General features: G+C 43.8%; 1 protein-coding gene across 1 annotated transcript in view; it reads right to left on the bottom strand.

Annotated features, from left to right (window-relative positions):
• The window catches only part of CACNA1C (calcium voltage-gated channel subunit alpha1 C), a 575193-nt gene that overhangs the window by 164761 nt on the left and 387547 nt on the right, over nucleotides 1–22885 (bottom strand). Inside the window, 1 exon segment of the mRNA XM_056845863.1 lies at nucleotides 16451–16623. Within this exon segment, the coding sequence (XP_056701841.1) occupies nucleotides 16451–16623 (173 nt within the window).

The following is a 22885-nucleotide window of genomic DNA, read 5'->3' as shown; positions in this document are numbered from 1 at the left end:
TCCAGCAATGGATATTATCCATGACAGCTAACATTGGGACTTCTTTGTATACCTCCTAATACCAGTTGCTGGGAACTAACAATCACGACAGCTTTTTCCCATCATTCCCTGCTTGTGAGTTAGTTGGCCACTGCTGGAGGCAGAGGTGAGGCAATTCTGAACGTATAACTTACTATCTGAAGCTGGATATTGTATAATCCAAGAAAAGTGTTTTCACTTTATTGGGATGAATATATATTAACTGGCCCAAACTCAGTTCCCAAGGTGCTTGTAACTCCAAGGCTCTACAGCATTACGCTGATTATTTTTTTTAAAATTAGGTTTTCTAAATCTAAACTGTAGGCTCCCTGCTCCTAGCCTGGCATGAGAATAAAACACCTTTCAATATTCTTAACTACCTGACAACATAATGCACTGTCTGCTAAATACATTTGTAATTTTGAACACAGCTCTCCACAGGAGTATTCCTTCAGGCATTTTTGCTAACACAATGGCAAGCCTGATACTAACCATTACATTATCATAAAATTTTAGGGAATACAGAAACGAGACAGACGATAGGCACAGGCAGTGGTTTTACCTCAAAACCAAGAGGTTAAACAAGGATTCTTCTAGTTAAAGGGCTTTCCTCTTAAAGCAAGTTTTTCAGGCAGGTAATTTTAGCTCTTGTACCTATTCAGACAGACACTAAAAATGGATAAATTACACCCAACTGAATGGGAGGGAAAACCCAAAGGTATTTAATGGGTTTGCTGCAGTCAGTTTTGTAGTTTCCAAATACTTTTGGGAGCATTCATAGAAGTGAGGCTCTGATAACATTACCTTGAATTAGTCCTTCTGGGGGCAGGTGTTATGCAAGCTTCTCTCACACAGCCGTGAAAGTAAACTAATTTCTAACCTTAAATATCCCTTGCTATTCTCATCTTGGTTCCTCATATATTCTAGTCTCTAGGCCTATGTAATTTGGACAAGGAGTCAGAAGAGTAGTGGAATATCTTTACACTGAATGACATTGACTAAGGAAAACAGAGGGACACTGGATGCTTTGCAACCAAATATTTTCCAGGTTGTTTCAAATTAATATAGAAATATAAGTCACCTTATTCAGCAGCTGTTGTTGAACACCTGCCACTCGCCTCTCCCTCTTCTCATTTGGCTTTTCTTTCCTTCTCAGGGTTTCCCCCCTCTGTACCCATATTTCCTTCCAAAACCCCTTTCCTTCCTCCCTGTTTATTTTATCCATTTTTACCTAGCCCCTTTCTGCCTGATTTGCCAAAGATTGGCTCGAGGGAGCCAAGGTCAATCGCTGACACCAGCTAATGAGTTGGATCCCAAAAGGGACCCCTTTCTCACTCTGAACAGACCCCAAGAAAGTCAGAGACAGTGTGAAAGAATTCTGCTTGTACAAGTCACTTAAGTCACCACAAGAAAATAAAAAAATAAATCAGTGTTTCCATTCTTTTGCCAAAGAACGCTGGCTACAATCTTGAAAGGAGATCAAGTAGTTGGCACTGGATCTTACACGGTAAACATGCTCTTGCTTTCTTCTGACAGGAGATCTTATCCTGTAAAACCTCCAAGAGCTTCAATATAGCTTTGGTCTAACGCTCAGGGACAGAGGCTGCATGATATCACGGACAAAGAACACATTTCTGAATACCACCTAAACACTGTTCGCCAAATAGCAAGTCTTCTCAGGGTAATAGACCATATAACCATGGTCGGCTAGTACATACGAAATAGCTCTTTATGTAAAACAGCTGATGCCGAAACAGTTTCAAGAAGCCTTCACACAGTAGCCTTACAAAGAGGCTTAGCCACTGCTTCTAAGTAAAGAGGGTTAGAATTAAGGTGAGCTTGCAAAAATAGCCATTTTACAGTCAACTCTACAATCAAAATTTAAACTGTCAGGATTCTGTGGCGGGTGATTTTACATTAGAAGAAATTTATCCTCTGTGAGGTAGCTGTCACAATTCATAATTTTAGATCCTTTAGTAACATGATCAAAATTCACATTGCAATGATTTGAGGGTTATCCAAGAGGATAAGCCATTGTTCTTCATTGTTCATCTTCTTTATACACAAATAGTACCCTATCCACTCTTTCCCTAGAAAGACTGTGATCAGTGAAGTGCTCTTGTTAAAACAGTGGTATGTACTGTGGCTCCCTCTCTACTTTCAATCCACTCTCTGAACCCGTTCATACATTATCCTGGCGGCATGTATATGCCCATACATCCGAAGATGGTTTTGAGAGAGAATGTTGTTTAGGCTTTAAAACCAATAAGTACCCCCCTCTGTGATCCTGTATGCCTGATTTAAAAGAGACAGGCCACATTTCTCCTCTGTGTGGTTACTGTCAGGAAACCCATCTACATGGGCACCCAGACATTCAGTGGTGTGTGTGGTGGGGGTTGCTACTAACTCAAACCACAAGCGTTTAACAGGGAGGATTACCGAGCATTACTTCTGTAACTGCAAAATTTATTAGTAAGCCTTTCCCTGAAATATCAGACAGACACTGTAATGTATAAGCCAACTTCTGTATTCTTCTTTTCTTTTTGGGTTTGTAAAGCATTTCTTCAGTCTTGAAAGGTTTTAGAACCTCTCCCCCCAAAAAAGTATTGTGTGCCAGAGAGGGAAGGAAAAAGAGGCATTAATCTTGGAATGTCATCTCCTGAGTTAGTTCTCTCCCTACTTGCTTCCTGTAAGCATATCCTGCCTCTGTATTAGTTATGCTTGAACTGGTTGGGCTCACTTTCGGCTTGCCAGTCACAAGCAAGGAGGCGTTCAGTGAGCTGTTCGGATCCATCTGAGCCAATTTGGATGCATCCCTTTTCCACGTTTACACTTTTTCTCACACAATTAGATGGCTGTCACAGCAGCTGTCCCCACCCCACCACTCATCTGCTCATGCGTCCAATTTGAAAAGGAACTTAGGAAAAAGAAAACAAGAACTAAGTTTGAAATTTTTGGGCTGAGGTTTATTAAAGTGCTCTGTGTTCCTTCGGAATCTGCCCATGAAACTGGCTAATCTTGCAGTCAGTTCTTGTGATCATCTCTCGACTAGATTGTTACAGACTGCACAGGCACAAAAAGAGGGCAATGCAATCTACCTAATGTTAGTCATTTAAAGGATTCACCTGGTTGTTCAGGCACCAAGAGGAGACAAACGGCAAGCAATTCTGTGCTTCACAACGTAAGTTGGTCCCTTTTGATGCTCTGACCATGACCCAGTAAGTTAGTTCTTGGGCTGGTCTAAGGCAGCCACAAGCTATTGTGACCAAGCAGCTGTTGTGCAGACCCACAGGTGTTTTGCATGCTTCTTGCTTGAGATAAAATTCACCAGGGAATACTGAAACATTCCAGTCAAGTTTGTAATCAAGATCAGCTACACAAGGTAAGTTCACCTGGCAATTGTACTCCTGCTGAAGTCTGCAACATGCCTACTTTGTATGCCTTACTGCCCTGCTGGTGCCAGCCAAGGTACTTATTCTCATGTTATGGGATTAACCATGCAATCCTAAATGGGGGGGGGGTGAAGCTCCATAGGAGCCAGCGGGACTCCTACGCCAGCGTCCGTGCCATTTGTGCCATACAAACTGGAATGGATGCCAGCGTAGGGCAACTTATGCCAGGGCGGAGAGCGAAGCGGCAGCATGGTGCTGGGATGGTGGCGCAGCCTCCCTGCTGGCGTCATCCTGGCGTATCTCCCCATGCCAGTCTCCTGAGAGGCGTTCCTGTGGCATTCCTGGGGGCAGAGCCGCGTTAATGGATTGTGGCCTCAGATTCTGAAGTAAAGACACAACGCAAGGCAATGGTCTCTTTTCCGCAGTTATTATATGTAAGTTTCTTCACGTTTGTTTTCTTCCCCGCTTCCCCCTACACACGCTCACAAAATGAGAATAGCACCACCATACTAACTTCTGTTCCTGTGGCACATCCGTCAGGCTCCCTTGCACAACGCCTACAATTGTTAGAATTTGTAGCTAATCTTTCCTTAGTTACTGGATTATTTTCCACCTCAGTGGAGAATGATAAAAAGTTGACACTGCTGCACTCTTTCCCCCCTCTCTTTCAATCAGTTTTTGACAGATAATAAATCATCCCATGACATCGTCTTTTATTTTGTGGTATTTATGCTGAAGGAGCCAAAGGGAACCAGGCTGGATGACACTTGTCTCCAGCCGTTAATTGGTGAGCTAAGGAGATGAACCGATAACAGCTTGGCTCCCGTCCTTTACTATTTTATGACTTCCACACAGGCAAATTCTGCTGGGCTGGAGTGTTATGTTTTTGGTGTTATGCATGGAAACTAAAATGCAACAGGAGAAAAAATCCATGCACTCCCATTCCAAAAGGGTATCTGTCTTTCCCAGGGACTCCTGCAATACTTCTGACAGTGCAGTAAAGCAGCATAACAAAAGTTCAGAAAACCGCTGTACACTTAATGGCTACAGCATTGAATTGGGTTTCTTTTTTTTTTATTATTGAAGTAATACAATGCTCATAAATGCCATCTTTTAACAACTAAAATTAAATGGTGAGGCTGGCTATCTGATCCCAAAAAACTCATATAGCTTAATGTGGTCTGTTTTAGAAAGTACAGCTCTTCGCATCCAGTTAATCTTCCAAAAACCTCTACACAGCTGGATCTGAGGAGAACAGAACCTTGCTGAAGTGCTTTGACTCCTGTTGAAGGGGCTGCTTGAGATGAAATGCAAGACCGAGGCAAGCAGGACAGGTGCTGCTGGGAAAAACATGTAGATGTTCAAGGAAAATGGTGTCTTTGAAGTCAAGATGCTGAGACCCCAGTTTGCTCTGGGAATAGGAAGTTGGTTTAGAAAATAGGCAACATGGTTCTAAGGAGGCCTCTTCCTGCTGCTGTGAGCCGCCATAGTTTAATGAAGACTTTGGGGGTCAGGCAGGTATCTAAAGTTCAAGTTTGGGGGGTGGGGTGTCAGAAAAAAAATCCAACCAAACATGGCTTAGGGTGTATTTGATGGACTGTTCTGTGGCAGTGATGTCAGAGAAGAAAGTTTTCTTCTCTAATGACATTACATCTCATGAGAACATAAGAAAGGCCCTGCTGGATCAGACCAAGGCCCATCAAGTCCAGCAGTCTGTTCACACAGTGGCCAAGCAGGTGCCTCTAGGAAGCCCCCAAACAAGACGACTGCAGCAGCACCATCCTGCCTATGTTCCACCGCACCAAAAATAATAGGCATGCTCCTCTGATACTAGAGAGAATAGGTATGCAGCATGACTAGTATCCATTCTAACTAATAGCCATGAATACCCCTTTCCTCCATGAATATGTCCACTCCCCTCTTAAAGCCCTCCAAGCTGGCAGCCATCACCACATCCTGGGGCAGGGAGTTCCACAATTTAACTATGTGTTGTGTGAAAAAATACTTCCTTTTATCTGTTTTGAACCTGTAACCCTCTCTCCAGTTTCAACAGATGACCTCACGTACTAGTATTATGGGAGAGGGAGAAAAATCTCCTTGGTTTCATTCCGTGGATTCCCACCCCCGCAAGTGATCAGAGTATAGTTACATCTTCATCTCCCTGTAACGGAAAACTTTGTAGTCTACTGTGACAATTTTGCTAATTTCCTTGTGGATAAGAATTATATAATTGCTTGCACCTGCTCTAACCTTCTCTTACAGATCAAAATCTAGGATGGATGTGCCTAGATCCCCCTCTTGTCCAGTGTTGTTGGATGAGCATCAGTTATTGGCACTTGAGGATATGGGCAGGGTACTTCAATCTGTTTGAGCTGATCCTCATCAGCCTTAAGAAATTTATGGTCTGTGTTCTGTACTGGCCACTGAGCCGGTGCTCCTGCTATGGATCCTATTGCTTTGCTTAGAAACTCATTTATTTGAATAGAAGTTATAAAATGTCTGAATATTATAAAGTTGAAAAATATACAACACCATCTCGGAATATAGTTCCCAACCTACAAAGGCTGGGGAATTGTTTTGTGCCAGTCCCAACTTTAAGTAGTATCAGCTCCTGATGAGCCATTTGTTGCCTTGTATGGGGCAGCCAATAAGAAGGGTGCAGAAGAAGCTATTGTGCTCTGCCCTGTTTTCTGCAGCAGGCTTTTTTTTGTGGGGGGGGGGGGATGCTACATCCCTTTAAGTGTGTATATGTGTTCTCCTTGAATGGGATGTCTCGAACTGCCCTCTGACCCCTCCTCTCTCTTTCAGTTTTGTTCTCCCACATTCTCCACATGGCTCTCCAAGGAGTCACACATCTCTACCAGCAAGCAACCTCGCACTTAAACAGAGACTGAAGGGGGCATTTTTCACGGTAGATTTTGCTTCTCTTTTGCCATGGACCAAAAAAAACCTGATTTAAATGTTTTTTTCATGGCCGCGATTTATTCCCGTCAATCTCAATGTAGTTTTGGTTTTTCATGGGAACAAAGCACGCTGTATTTGACAACGGTTTGGTCTGTCCCTTTTGCAGAAGGCCTCCCCTTCCAACAAGCTCATTGTTTATGCCTGCCCCCAACTCCGCCCTAACTCTGCCCAGCAGATTACCTCGTGCAGTTCACCAGCCCCAGTGCAAAAAACAAGCACCAGTCCCTCTGGTCTCCTCCATTTTTCTTCCACCCTCGCTCTGTTCTGCTTTTAGAACAGTCAGATTCCAAATTGGGGGGGGGGGGGGCAAGGCAGCGCTTTTCTCAAAGCTTCCCTCTATTTTCTATAGGTGTGGAACCCATTGCCCTTTAATGACAGACAGGATTGGGGGGGGCAGGAATTGCATCCATGTGCCCAGAGAAGTGTTTAGCTGAATGTGGGAATGGAGCAGCTCCAACCTGTGCCGCTTCAAGAGGTGGGCCTTGGATTTGCCGCTCTCTAGATGCACATTTTCCCCATCCTAATTCTCAAAACTCTTCTTGGGGGCTGATTGTTGAGTTTTGAGAATTTGGAAGGGAAAAGGGTGCATCTAGAGAGCGGCAAATCCAAGGAAAAACCTCCCGTGCATAAATGGCCACTGTAAACCTCTTGCATTAGAGCAATTTTCCAGAGTATGTTTCCCCCAGAAGGCCCCTGGCTTGTGCGCTGGCCCTGATCTGACCCCAGTGCATCGGAAGAGAGAGGAGGGCTCCTGGCTTGCGCGCCGGCCCCGATCCAGCCAGTGTGCATGGCAGGGGGGGGGGAGAGGAAAGAAGGCCCCTGGCTTGCGCGCCGGCCCTGATCCGGTCCCAGTGCATCGTAAGAGAGAGGAGGGCTCCTGGCTTGCGCGAAGGTCCCGATCCAGCCAGTGTGCATGGTGGGGGGGGGGGAGGAGAGGAAAGAAGGCCCCTGGCTTGAGCGCCGGCCCTGATCTGGCTCCAGTGCATCATGAGAGAGAGGAGGGCTCCTGGCTTGCACGCCAGCCCCGATCCAGCCAGTGTGCATGGCGAGGGGGAGAGGAAAGAAGCCCCCTGGCTTGCACGCCGGCCCTGATCCAGCCCCAGTGCATCATGAGAGAGAGGAGGGCTACTGGCTTGCACACCGGCCCCGATCCAGCCAGCGTGTATGGCGGGGGGGAAGAGGAAAGAAGGCCCCTGGCTTGCGTGCTGGCCCTGATCCGGCCACAGTGCATCGTAAGAGAGAGGAAGGCTCCTGGCTTGCGTGCCGGCCCCTATCCAGCCAGTGTGCATGGCGGGGGGGGGGGGGGAGAGGAAAGAAGGCCCCTGGCTTGCACGCAGGCCCTGATCCGGCCCCAGTGCATCGAGAGAGAGGAGGGAGACCCAGAGCAGACTGGCCGCCCCTCTTCAGAAGAGTGATGGGAGGGAGTTTTGCCTTGGGTTTTCTGCTCTCATGATGCACATTTTTCCCATCCAAATTCTCAAAAAGCCCCCCTCCCCGCTGGGATAGAGGGGCCAACAGCCCCTTCCCTTGAACATCCCCCCCCACGGGTCCAGCTGCCCTAGACCGAGCTGCCACCACCACCACCCCCGGCGTGCGAGGCGCACATGGCGTGGCCCTGCTGGTCTCCCCCTGGAGCAGTCCGTCCGACGTCCCCCTGGGCTTGGAGGTGTGGGCCCAGCTCCACGGCCCATCCCGGGCGAGGGGCAGGGAAGGCGTGCTGCCTGCCTGCCCGCCAGCCTCCGGGACGGAGGGAGAGAAGTGCCAGGACTCTAGGCAGGCAGGCAGGCAGCAAAAGGGGCGGTATTCTTGTCTGAGCGCGAAACTCCCCCAGCCAATCGCCGTTCTTGGGGGAGGAGAAATTAGCCGGCATGGGCAGGGACAATTGTTCCAAACCAAGGAACAAAGGCAGTTTTTTTCATGGAGCTCCAAGCCAAAAACTGCACAGCAACAGGATAGAACGGCACAAAAGTGGTTTGACTTGCCCCGGTTATAACGCGGCTTTTATTGCTCAATCCGAAAAAAATCGGAGCAGCCATAAATAACCAAAAATTTTCAGCGACGCAAACCGGCTGTGAAACCGCTGCAAAGCTCCGTGAAAAATCCCCCAAGGATTTCTTCCAAGAAAAACAACTTAATTACCTTGTTTCTCATGTAGCACAAACTAAACAAGCGGCTAATTGATAGCGCTGCATCTTTACATATGACACCAGATATCAATTTGATGAATTAGACACAAATGCTGCAGGACAAGTGCACCTAGCCAATGGAGATCAAACAGACATACAAGCAAAAGGAAAAAATACACTATATTGTCAAATAGTTGATAGTGGAACTGAAATTACTGCAAATGACGGTTATACATTTCTGATCTAAAGGCAAATTTGCTAAGTGTGCCCACACTCTCAGAAAAAGGATTTGCCATACACTGAGAATAACGTATGTACCGTCTCGCACCAAGGTGAACTGTATTCCATAGGTGCTCTCAGAAATTGAGTCTTTGAACTGGACTGCCAGGAACCAGAAGCTTGTACAGTGAAGACAGCTGCTGACCAGAAGTCCCTGGAACTCTGGCACAGGAGATTTGCCCACCACGATACACAGGTCATCTTGAAACTACAAACAAAGGACTTTGCAACAGGTATCAATATAAGTGAATGTGCCAATGATAATCAATTGTGTGTACAAGGGAAAGGCAATTCGGTCTTCTATTCCCAAACAAAGTCAGAGATGCACTAAGTGACTACTTGTGCTAATTCGCACTGACTTATGTGGGCCTATCTAAACAGCATCAACTGGAAATAACACTTATCTGTTTTCTTTTATTGATGATTTTTCAAGATATACGTTGTGCTATTTGCTGAAGGATAAAATCACAAATCATGCAGAAGCTGAGATACCAAGTTGCCAGGGTTTCTAATAAGTTCAACAGAAACCCCCAAGCCATCCAGTCTGACTGTGGTGGTGTATATACGTCCAGATTGGTGCAGACATTCCTAAGGGAACATTAAATCCAAGATAGACTTACTATACCCCATCCATCAGAACAGAATGGGGTTGCTGAGCGCAAGAATCGCTCTATAATAGACATAGTCAGATGCATGCTAAATCAACTCAGGCCTTCCCTACAGGCATTGGGGAGAAGCTGCAATGACTGCAGTTTACTTGCAAACCAGATTGCTAACCAAAATCACAGAGAAAACTCCTGTTATGGCATAACAGAAAACAAAGCATAGAACACATTAGAGTATTTGGATCTAAGGCCTATACTCACATACCAAAAGAAAAGAGATCCAAGCTATAACCCAGAGCCAAAGAAGGCATCTTTGTAGGCTATTCTACAGAGAGCAAGGGATACAGAAGTCTAGACCCAAACACTAATCAAATTAGTACAAACAGAGCAGTGCAATTCAATGAGTGACTAAGGAACAACCAGAATGTTGCAACAGATGACTGACTAGAGCAGTGGTTCCCAACCTTTTTTTGACCAGGGACCACTAGGACTTTTTTGTTCGGTGCAGGGACCCCAAGGTTCAAAATAAAAATTCTGAGAATTTGAAAATAAACTTTAATCATAACTGTTAGTTAAACATTAAACTTAGAATAATATTTGAATATATATATTTTATAATAGAGGACTTTTAATTGAAAATATTAATTTATTATGGGTTTATAACTTTGTTTCGCGGACCTTAATTTAGTTCTCGCAGACCCCTGGGGGTCCACGGACCCCTGGTTGGGAACCAGTGGTCTAGAGGGAGACGGCAATCACAACCAGCTGCTTGTGTATTACCCAGAGCCAACAGATGTAGTCACTATGCAGATGCAACCAGATGCTCAACCAGAAGATGAGGTGAAGGCAGAAATTCTCAAGGACATCACTGCCACACAAACCAGCATCATGAGCTGAAGTACAGTGCATGCTTGAACCAGAAGCAAGCAAATGGAGGGGAAAAGCACAAGAAGAAATGGACACGCTGCATAAGAACACAAAACTTGGACACTCACTGAACTACATGAGGGTAAGAATGCTATTGGGTATAAGTGGGTCTTTAAGGCTAAGAGGACACAAAAGGTGAAGTTGAGAGATACAAAGCCAGGGTTGTAGCAAAAGGATTCTCTCAAATTTATGGTTCAGATTATGACCAAACTCTTGCACCAGTTGTAAAATATTTCCCAATTAGGATGCTCCTAAGCATCACGGCTTCTAGAAACATGCAAATTGAACACTTAGAGATCAAGACTGCCCTTTTACATGGTTACATGGAGCCAGAGTGATGTAGTGGTTAAGAGCGGTCGTTTGGAGCAGTGGAGTCTGATCCGGAGAACTGGATTTGATTCCCCACTCCTGCACAAGAAGCCAGCTGGGTGACCTTTGGCAAGTTACAGCTCTGTTAGAGCTCTCTCAGCTCCACCTACCTCACAGGGTGTCTGTTGTGGGGATGGGAAGGGAAGGTGATTGTAAGCCGGTTTGAGTCTCCCTTAAGTGGTAGAGAAAGTCGGCATATAAAAACCGACTCTTCTTCTTCTTCTTCAATAAAGGAAGAATTATACATGAAACAGCCATCAGGGTTTACAGATGAAAAGAATAAATATATGGTCTGTAAACTTCAAAAGGGGCTTTATGGGCTTAAACAAGCTGCCACAGCATGGTTACACAAGCTGACCAAGATGCTACTCAATCAGGGCTTCAGACAAGGCAAAGTTGACCCCTGTCTTTACAGTAGACACAAAGATAGACACTTATTCTGACCTTCATAGATGATCTGATAATTTGCCATGAAAATCAAAATGACTGTCCTGAGAATATATCCCAACTAAACAAGGCAGTAGAAATCAAACACCTAGGCAATGCTAACTTTTACTTGACTAACTTTTACTTCAATTCAGATTGAACAGGAACCAGATGGAAGTTACCTTCTAAGTTAAAAGGAGAAGATACTGGAACCATTGCAAAGCCTGGGCCTAGAAGATGTTCATAAGTTTATAATGTTGCATAAGTTTATAATGTTACTGGAGGATTTTGGTATTAAGGAACCTTTTCCAGGTCAAATGCTAGAGGACAACCAGAGTTGTATAGCTCTCTCTCTTTCAGAAAAGAACAACGCGTGGACAAAGCACATTGGAATCAGGAACCAGTACATAAGGGCCCTGCAGGGGCAAGGAGTTGTCAAGCTACACTACTGTCCCACTGAGAAAATGACAGCAGACGTATCTGCCAAACCGCTACCAAGAGACAAATACTAAGGCAGGTACAAATGTGACGTTAATGAAAAGGAGTAACTGTACTAACTTGACACTTCAACTATTCTCTCATCTCTTTCTTTCTATTTCAGTCTCTCTTGATGTTCCCTCTTTTTTCATAGAGGCCCCCTTGCAGTACTTTCTTATTATGATTCAGACACCAACACTTATATGCGGCCAAAACTCTTGTACTTGTCACTACCAGCATATTATCTCAGCCACTTCTACATAGTTTTGAAGGAAGATACATAGATTTCCATTGTTTTCCCAGCTCAGCTACATGAGGAGCTGACTGATTCTGGGCATCAATCCCATTACAGTGTTCTTTTATGATTGAATCCTCTAAGAGAAGGTTTCTTTTACATCCACCTTTGCCCTAAAGTGCTTCCCAACAGTGAATTAAAGGTTCTGGAAGCAGGAGGAGAAATTGAATGTGTCTCTGGAGAGGACATGGGGCCTAAATCCCAAATGGCTGCCCTGACCTAGTATCTGTCACTTGGTACTTTAAGAATATATTTTGTTATTTCCAAAAGACTACCGAACTTTGAAAAAAATGAATTACCATGCATAAATCACTTACAAAAGAGACAGGTTTCAAATACGGCCAAAGCATTATTAAATCGGAGGCATCAACTCTAGAGAGCCATGTGGTAATTACATTTCATTTATAATATATTGCACCACTGGTCCTCATAATTTGCTTAATTATTAGCACACATGCAATCATTGGCAGGCTATACAAGTGGAACTTCCCTTCTCCTGCTGTAGTCCACTAAAGCAGGAATAAACTAGTTTCCTTTGGTAAAAAAGAAACAAGAAATTGCAAGAGCTGTACCATTTATAGCGTTTGCCGTTTCCCTAACATGAATGGCCCAACTAAAATTATGCTGAAAATGGATGCCAAGATATTTAAAGCATTTAACCTGTTCAATGGATTTACCTTGGAAGGTCCATTTAGTGGGCTTCCAATTTTTCCTAAAAACCATAATTTTAGATTTTTCAAAATGTAGGGATAGTTCTAACAATAAGTTAGAAACATGTTTATCAATCTTTTCAGTCCAATTTTCGATAGTGAAAGTAGGACTGCCTCGTCAGCATATAAAAGCAATGCCACATGCTTGTTCCCTATTTTTGGGCAATGACCATCTATACCACTCAAGAAGGGGGCCAAATCATTTAAGAAAATATTAAATAAAGTGGGCGCCAGGATGCATCCTTGCTTTACCCCAATTTCTGTTGAAATCTTGGGGGTTAACTCACCCTCAGTAGAGCACCTTATCTGGCAAGTAGTTCCAGAATGTAAATTTTTTAATAGAATTAAAAGACGTTTATCAATCCCCATATCACACAGTTTTTTCCATAGCATAGATCTGGGTACAGAATCGAAGGCACCCTTTAAAGGATACTATATATCAAAACCTTCTTGAGCCACCTGAGTCAGTATCTTCAAACAGTCCTTTTCTTTAATACATATCCATTCCACAGGAATGGTCAATTTTACTGTGATGGCAAACCAAAATACTTCAATCCTTAGTTTTTAAAGAATATAGTATCCCTGATTAGCCATTTTATAATAATTATCTTTATATCGAATTCTGAACATGGTTCCAGAGTGTGGATCAAAAAATCCACATAATGAGGCCATGTAGAGCTAGGGGTGATTTTTCTACAAGCTCAAGAGAACTTCTCGGCAGGGGGGGGGGCTTTAAATAGATCTGTGCCTCCCGGCCGGGAGGCACACATCTGTATGAAGACCCGCCGCGCGCCTCCAGGGAGCTTCCCTGGAGGTGCGTGGCGGGCCCTTTAAATAGATCTGCGTCTCCCGGCTGGGAGGCACAGATCTATTTAAAGCCCCCCCAGACCCTGTGCGCTGTCTGCGGAGACAGCGCAGAGGGTTTCCAGCCCGCCCCCAAGCCCTGCCGGGACTCGCAGATCTGTTCCCCCCCCCCGCCACGGGCCTCCAGGGAGCTTCCCTGGAGGCGCGCGGCGGGCCCTTTAAATAGATCTGTGCCTCCCGGCCGGGAGGGACACCACAGAGGGTCTTGCCAGCCCCCCGCCCACCCTGCCGGGACTCCCGGCAGGGCTGGCGGGGGGCTGGCAAGACCCTCTGCGCTGTCTGCGCAGACAGCACAGAGGGTTTTCAGCCCCCCCAGCCCTGCTGGGAGTCCCGGCAGGGTGGGCGGGGGGCTGGCAAGACCCTCTGTGGTGTCCCTCCCGGCCGGGAGGCGCAGATCTATTTAAAGGGCCCGCCGCGCGCCTCCAGGGAAGCTCCCTGGAGGCCCGTGGCGGGGGGGGGGGGGGAACAGATCTGCGCCTTCCAGCTGGAAGGCGCAGATCTGTTTAAAGGGGCCAAATTCGCCGAATTTATTTGGGACCACCCCGAACTCGGCAAATTCGGCTCCCCGGTTTCCCCCCCTTTTTGAGTTCGGTTCATCCAAACTGAAAAACCGCCGAATCGCGGGAAATTCGGCTGTTTTTCGGTTCGGACTGAACCAAATCAACAGCTCTAGATGAGTTAGCAGGAGATCTCCTGATACTACCTGGCAGTTGGCAACCTTAATTAGAGCCCAGGACTGCCACATGACCGACAACGCAATCAGGACCCCCTCATACATCTGATGAAATCTAAAAGGGGGGCAGGGAGGCCAGATTTGATGGCACTGCTGCTGCCCTCAACTATAGGGCCTGGCGGAATATATCTGTTTTGCAGGCCCTGCAGAATTCCGTAAGATCCCGCAGGGCCTGTTCTCATTTGAAAAAGCCCGGGTCCAGGGCTGAAAGCCCGGGTCCAGGGCTGAAAAGGCCCTGGCCCTAGTCGAGGGCAGCTGGACACTCTTTGGGCCGGGGACCACCAGTAAATTGCTATTACGAAAGCGTAATGCTCTCTTGGGGGTGTACCAGGAGAGGTGGCCCTGCAGGTACGAGGGTCCCAGAATGTGTAAGGCTTTAAAGGTTAAAACCAACATATTGAACCTGATCCAATGCTCCACCTGGAGCCAGCTGGATATGGGCCCTCAGCGGGGGCCCTGTGAGGACCCTCGCTGTGGCATTTTGTACCAATCTCAAGGGCAGCCCTATGTAGAGTGAGTTACAGTAATCTAGCCTGGAGGTGACCATCACACGGATCATCATAGCTAGGTCAGGGCGGGAGATGTAGGGAGCCAACTGCCTGGCCTGGAGGAGATGAAAAAAGACGGCCTTGGCCATGGCTGTGATCTGAGCCTTCATAGATAAGGAGGCATCAAGGATCACACCCAGACTCCTGACAGCTCACGCAGGTGTTAAAATGATGCCATCAAGAGCTGGGAGCTGGCACCCCACCTCAGAGCCGGCCATTGCTGAGCCCCAGGACCTCCTACTTCAATGGATTTAATTTCAGCCGGCTCTAACTCAACCATCCAACCCATTATGTGAAGGAAAGGACTGCTGGTGACGAGGAGACCTGGGGGCCATATTGCTTCACATGATAGAGAAAGACATGGCACTCCCCTGCAGGAGTAAATGCAGGTTAGACCATGGGTAAGTTTTGCCTTTGCACAGCACAGTCTCCTAGGGCACAAGGAATTAACATTTACATTTCAGAAAAACAGAGGGTACTTCCAGGAACACACTGGGATGGAAAATAAACCTTCTCCCTGTCTTGACTCAGCCATTCAGTGAGCAACACTAAAGTTTTACTGGAGCTGGAAGGGTAAAAGACAGAGCTGCTCCACACACAGAAAAAAGTCCCAGGCCAGTAGTGGAGGGGGCAGGAGCCCCTTCTCCCTTCATGCTGTGGTTCCCAACCGGGCTCCTGGGGACTGCCTTTCCTCACAGCTGTTGTGTAATCGTGAGGAAAACAAGTTGGGTTTGGAAACCCAACTAGTCAAAAAACATAACATGTAGCTTGGCCCAAAGTGACCACCAACTTATATGTACAGAACAGGCTCTGGCAAGTGCCATACACAACAGGAATCAAGAACAGAGCCTATATTTCCCAAAAACCCATAAGGGTGCGACGCAGAGGAGATGAAAAAAGACTCAAACAATGTAATGGTGTATGAGAAATTCTGACAAATTAAATGTACATGAAACACAAGTTAAAGTCTGACAAAAGAAATTAGTGGGAACTACAATTAATTAATTTCTGCCTTTCTGGCAGAGTTAATCTAGTTAATTCCTGCTGTACTTCATAAACATAGTCATTTTAGAGTTCAGAAAATAAATGAACATTAGTGTCTTAAAGCCCCCAGAGATTTAACTCAGTTTTAGAACAGAAATACGCTTGCAGTTCCATTCACTCACAGGAAGATTAACACTTTTCTGCACCAACAAAGAAATCCTTCTTGAAGGGCATACCCCCTATTTCCATAGAAGAACAGCATCACAAATCATGATATTATTTTGATGCCATACAGGTGTTCCACTCTGGTACTACAAATGGACACCTTGCTGCATGTATATTTAAGACTGCAGTACTTGCGCAGTTGTTTTATGTCAACATGATGAAGACGAGGCTGGAGTGACCAATATACAGTTGCTACACTGATTCACTGCCCTTTCTTTCAAAATAAATAATCAATTCAAAGGCTCAAAAGCAATAAAATAGGAGACCAAAGCATATGCATTTGCCCAGGAGCCCTCTAAGTATAGGTTATGCTTTCATTTCTAAGTTTACACAGATTGTACTGAATCAATACTTTCCTCCCTTCGTTTTTTATAGAGCAAATGTTAATAGCATCAGAAAATGGCAAATTATCTCAGCAAAGTTTTGTGTTAGTTTCTGGGCATACACCTCATCTTGAACATTCACCCCTGGCTTAAGAACACAAAGAAAACAGAGGGAAGTTGCTTACTGTTTCGGGGCTTCTCCTCATCCATTCCTTCATCTTCATTTTCCGGGTCAATATCTTCTGCTTGAGTTATCCAATCCAGGTATCCTTTCAAATCCTCCTCCAGTTGCTGTTTCTCCCGCAACTTCTGAAAGTCACCTCGAGCTTTTGCCTTCTCTCTTTCTTTAGAAAACTCTCTGGCAAGAGGGAAGGGAATAACAGGATGAGAGCAAAAACAAAAGCAAAATTACTGTAGAAATGATAAGTTTCCTAATATGATAACTCAGCTGCCCATATTATTTATTATTTATTTATTTATTTATTTATTTATTTATTGTTTATCTTGCCCTTCCTCCAGGGAGCTTAGGGTGGTGTACATCATTGTCCCCTCCTCAGTTTTATTCTTCACCACAACCCCAGGAAGTAGGTCGGGCTGAAAGAAAGTGCTCAAGGTCACCCAGTGAACTTCCATGTTACAGTGGAGATTTGAACCTGGGTCGCCCAGATCCTAGTCCAACATTCTAACCTCTGCACCATGTATGTTTGTTATGTGCTGTCGAGTGGTTTTCAACTTATGGTGACCCTATGAATTAATGACCTCCAAAAGTCCTATCACTGATAGCCTTGCTCAGGTCTTGCAAACAGAAGGTCGTGGCTTCCTTTATTGAGTCAATGCATTTTATGTTGGGTTTTCCTCTTTTCCTACTGCCTTCAAATTTCCTAACATTGTCATCTTTTCTAGTGAGTGTTGTCTTCTCATGATGTGACCGAATCTGCACCATGCTAGCTTTCAATTTCAAACCACATTAATCCATGGATTTTGACTATACTGATTTATCTTTAAGTCCACCACCATCTCTTCCCCATATTGTATTGCAAAAAAAAAAAGGTAAAGGTCCCCTGTGCAAGCACTGGGTCATTGCTGACCCATGGGGTGACGTCACATCCCGACGTTTCCAAGGCAGACTTTGTTTGCGGGGTGGTTTGCCTGTGCCTTCCCCAGTCATCTCCCCGTTACCCCCAGCAAGCTGGGTACTCATTTCACCGACCTTGGAAGGAATGGAAGGCTGAGTCAACCTTGAGCCGGCTACCTGAAACTGACTTCCGTCGCGATCGAACTCAGGTCGTGAGCAGAGCTTTTGACTGCAGTACTGCAACTTAACACTCTGCGCCACGGGGCTCCTATATTGCAAAACACTTTTGAAATTCAAGGGAAGCGATGTGACTATTATGAACATAACTGGCTGAACTCTGATGGAAATACGAGCTCTAATATGTCATAAATGAACATAAGGGCAGTTTCCCACTCAACTCAAAACCAACTGTATTTGCCAATGTCTGCCTGTGTACACTTCTGTACTCCATCATCTTTCCAGGTTTTTGATCCATCTTCTCTTAGGAGGATGGCAAAGAGGATTGCATTAAACCCCAGGAGCAAAACTCACTCAGTAAATCAGCACTAGGAGAAAGCTTTGCCATAAGATAGACAGATACCAGAGGCATGATAAATGTAGAAAGGGCAATGCACCTCTGGAGCTCTGAGGTATGGAAATGTAAACAAAGATGGCTGGTAAGAAATTCAATCCAGAGTAATGATGCCTTTCTCTTTCTAACTACTGTACAAACAACTGGTGCGTATTTGAGGCTGACTGAATATTGTTGTCTTTTATAAATGGGGACCCTCACAGCAGAAAGATTAAATGTTTCACATTTGTCTGATATCTGTATAAGTAGTCCAATCATTTTAAAAACTGCTGTGCTGTTACTACTCCCAGTATAGCAATTAGAAAGATGATTTACTATACTAAAGAGAATTTATGTTGCTAGTTATATATAAAAAATATAGTAATGGCTTTTGGTCTAAATATTCCTGAGCAAGCTAATGAGGAGGGTTTTATTTTGTTCCCTCCCCCCTCAAATGTAGAGAACGGGTGTTTAACAGTACATATGAAAGGTTGACAATGAGGAAATTGAAATTGTTGAAGACTTTCTATTCCTTGGCTCCATCATCAACCAAAAGGGAGACTGCAGCCAAGAAATCAGAAGGAGACTGAGACTGGGAAGGGGAGCCATGAAGGAGCTAGGAAAGATTCTGGAGTGTAAGGATGTGTCACTGGCCACCAAGATTAAGTTAATTTATGCCATTGTATTCCCTATTACTATGTATGGGTGTGAAAGCTGGACATTGAAGAAAGCTGATAGGAAGAAAGTAGATTCCTTTGAAATGTGACAATACAAATCAGTGGGTTATAGATCAAATCAAGCCTGAACTGACCCAAGAAGCTAAAATGACTAAACTGAGGCTATCGTACTTTGGTCACATTATGAGAAGACAAGAGTCACTGGAAAAGACAGTCATGCTAGGAAAAGTTGAGGGCAGCAGGAAAAGAGGAAGACCCAACAAGAGATGGATTGACTCAATAAAGGAAGCCACAGCCCTCAATTTGCAAGATCTGAGCAAGGCTGTCAAAGATAGAACATTTTAGAGGACATTGATTCATAGGGTTGCCATGAGTCGGAAGCGACTTGATGGCACTTAACACACACACACACACACACATGAAACTTCCTTATACAGAGTCAGATCACTGGTCCATCTAGTTCAGTACCGCCTATGCTGCCTGGCAGTGGCTGTCCAAGCAGAGGCAATTTGAGATCAGTTATGTTGGACCTTCATTCATGATACCTGCATGCTCAGAGTTGTCCTTCTACCTTTTCTAATTTGAGCTACAGCACAAAGAAATTCATTTTGATATGCCACAGTTAGGTACATGAGAATGGATCCACGTTTCATGTCATTTTTATCCAATGTGACTAGATAAAAGGTAACTTTATGTGAAGAAATCTTTTAATTTTGTGAGTCCAGCAGCTGTTCAATATGCATATGTTTTCTTTACAAATAAAATTATTTACAAATCTTACATTATCATCATTTTATGAATGTTACTTTCCAAGGGACCATACAGAACAGTAATACTGTGTAATGAATATTTATATTTACACGGTAATCCCTACCATCTAGGCCTGGGACACTATAGACTGCTTAGAGGACACATTCAGTGGCAAGCAGACATCATAGAACGTCAATGGAATTGCAATCTAACTGAAGGTCACTGGGCCTCATTTGCCCAAATCAATGGCTCATTTGGTGAAAACCAAGAACAGAAGCATTTCTAGCCAGTCATTTATGTTACCAATTTGCAATGGCAAAAAGGGAGGGTCCTCCAATAACACAGTGTGGAAGCAGACACCAAGACATCATTCTGCCATGCTTTGCAGAAGACTCTCATATGGCTTCTGGCAATCACATCAAACCATGAAGACTAGTCAACATGCAGCTGGACAGGATTTAATATACTTGTCTGTGATGATGTAACAGTTGTGCAAGACAATATTGGCTATTTGCCCACACTCAAAGAATGCCTATCCATGCACATACTTCAGGCCAACTAGTAGGCAGGAATTTGAAGATGAGGTTTGCAAAGCCAGCCAAATGCACCTAGCCCAAAAGATTATGAATGACAGAGATGGCAATATTGCTCATGGCTGTCCTATGGACTTACTTGTACTGGTATGTATAAATTACATATAAATTACAGACATGTAGTAACCAGAAGCCCTGATCTGGATGGCCCAGGCTAGCCTGATCTTGTCAGATCTCAGAAGCTAAGCAGGGTCAGCCCTGGTTAGTATTTGGATGGAAGACCACCAAGGAATACCAGGGTTGCTGTGCAGAGGAAGGCACTGGCAAACCACCTCTGTTAGTCTCTTGCCATGAAAACCCCAAAAAGGGGTCGCCATAAGTCGGCTGCGACTTGAAGGCACTTTACACACACACACAGTAACCAGAAAAAAACAGAAGTGGACTTTGCAGTTGAATCTGAGGACTCAGAAGATGATTTCAGTAATAATAAACAGTTTTAAAAGTATGAAAAATTATTAGATGTCAGCAGTTATAAAATGATCATATAAGATTTGTTAATAACACATATGTATAATGAACAGTCGCTGATTTCAAAAAATTAAATTAAAAGATGTTTCTTCACAGTGACACAAAGTTACCCATTTTCCAGTTACATTGGATAAAAATGACATAAAACATGGATAAAGTCCTATTACCTAACTGTGGCATATCAAAATTAATGTCTTCATGCGATGGCTCATTGGAAAGGAAAAAGAATAACCTGAAATTGTCTAATATACTTCAGGTGACTATATGGATTAGGTTAAGAGCTCTATGCTGTAAGTCTTATAAAAATGTGGGAAATTTGACTTTTTCCTTTGATTTATGCCTTATATCACGAAAACAGTAATCGATAGAAGCACTATTAGTGTAAGTCATTTGTATGGGAATTTATTAGCTTTCCAAGAGTGCTTTAAAATTGGAAATTGGTCACTTGTTTGAGTTACAGTTAAAATTAGAATAGGTAGGAAAAGGTGGCTTCAGCCATCTTGAAGAAATCATACAAAGTTTAAGCTACTAATCAGAACAGGTTATCACATAAAAAAAATGAAAGAAGTTTTTTACTCCTTTCCCAATTCCCTCCCCATTTTCCCTTTTTATTCTGTAGCCTAAAAACTCAATTAATTTTTTATTTTAAGAAGACGTTTTGCCCCCTTACCTGGTACCCATATGTCAGTTTTTGGCTCTTGGCCCACAGACTAATACTAAAATGGACTGTTTTCAAGAGTAGCGACATTTGCACTTTTGAAAATCCTTTTATAATTTTAAAGATGATGCAATAAAACTGTTTCTCAGAACAGTACTTTAAAAGTATAGCATCTCTGGGAATATCTGATGACATTTTAGATATATCTCATCCTTGATGACAACCTGAATCTAGTCAATACCAATATGTGACCAAGAAATCACCTCCAAACAATTCCTGTTTGGTAATGTTGCGCAAAATGATTGCAATTGCCATCATTTTTACAATGGCCACCAATTATTGCTGCTTGTCAGCTGTCATACCAAGAAAGCAAATGACTGAACAACCCTTTCATGCTTGTGGGCAATATCCTCAGAGCATGTTTGAAATCCACCGACACAATACTGTAAGGAATTTTTACACTGCTAATCCCCAGCCTCTATCTGTCCAGTTGACAAAGGATATAAAATTTAAAATGGGAAGTCTCGTCAACAATTTATATTACTGTCCACATCTACTCATAGACAATAAGTAGCCACAAGAAATTTCCCTCCTTCCATGATTAATTTGAGTTTCATTGTGGAGATATAAATGGGGGAGTATCTGGACCAAGAAGACCAAGAAGGAATAACCTTTGAGGACCCTCATGCTATCTATAAGCTACAGCTTGTTCATATTCCCATTTCTTTTGTTACTGGTTTTTCCTTGCCTTCTTGGATATCAGATAACAAGCAGTCGGTGGCCAATGTCTCATTAAAAGGCTCTGAAACCACTCACCCAATTTGCATTAACAAGGTAACTTTGACAGCTATAGTTTCGCTTACATGGTTCGAATTGAATAAGCATAGATCACAGACATCAGAATTCAAATGCCAAGGTTTTAAATATTCTGTAGCACTGAGGTACTTTATCAAAATACAACAGTCAGTCTGTGATATCACAGCAGTTAAGCCAATGACATTGAAAGCAATCAGACCCCACTGTGACCTCAGACAAACTACTGACTGCTCCTGGATAGTCATAGCTATGAGCAGTGATCATAATAAATACTACATTATTTCCTCTGCCTATGGAAACATAATAGTTTAACCTCCCACAATATACTCCAGAGGCCTAGAACCGGTGTATTTTGACAGTGTTACCAATTTTATGTGGCATGTTTAGTACCATTATATCATCACCTACTTAAGTATCCTATTACTGCCCATTTACATAGTTTAGCAAAAGCCTGCAGACAGGAAGAACGTGTTGGATCTCCACAAGAGAAAGAATGGAGACATGAATTCAGAAGTCCATGTAAATAATAAACAGCAATGATAATTAAAAACATTGTTCCTGGTACTGCTTACCCGCTAAGTACACCGAGAACCAAGTTAAGTACAAAAAATGACCCTATGATGACAAGTGTAACAAAATAGATCCAAGGCCAGTCCCTTCCTATGGCATCATTGACCTGGAAGAGTGGAATGATAAGTAGTGAGAACAGCTTAGTTGCTGGGCATTGCAAGTCTCCAGCGGAAGGGAACTTGGGTCACCAGTGCTGAGGCTCTCCAAATTTGTTGCTCAGTCAATTAGGAAGCAAAATGTTTCTCTTCTCCAATCGTTGACTTGTTTGGACAAGTACAATTCCTGCTTCAGAATACTGATTACACTGTTGCCACTGGTTTATCCACAATATTCTCAGCTGGAGAACCAATACTGAATTGTTATATGTCCTGTAGGTTTTCTTTTGCAATAATTAAAGGATTCTGGTGACGTGGAAGAACCCAGTTCTGGAGTCTTGCCCTGCAGCACGAGGAGAGAGAAAAAA

The sequence above is a fragment of the Euleptes europaea genome, chromosome 3 (assembly GCF_029931775.1).
Source record: "Euleptes europaea isolate rEulEur1 chromosome 3, rEulEur1.hap1, whole genome shotgun sequence".
NCBI classification, from domain to species: Eukaryota; Metazoa; Chordata; class Lepidosauria; order Squamata; family Sphaerodactylidae; genus Euleptes; species Euleptes europaea.
This window is presented reverse-complemented; position numbering and strand designations above follow the sequence as displayed.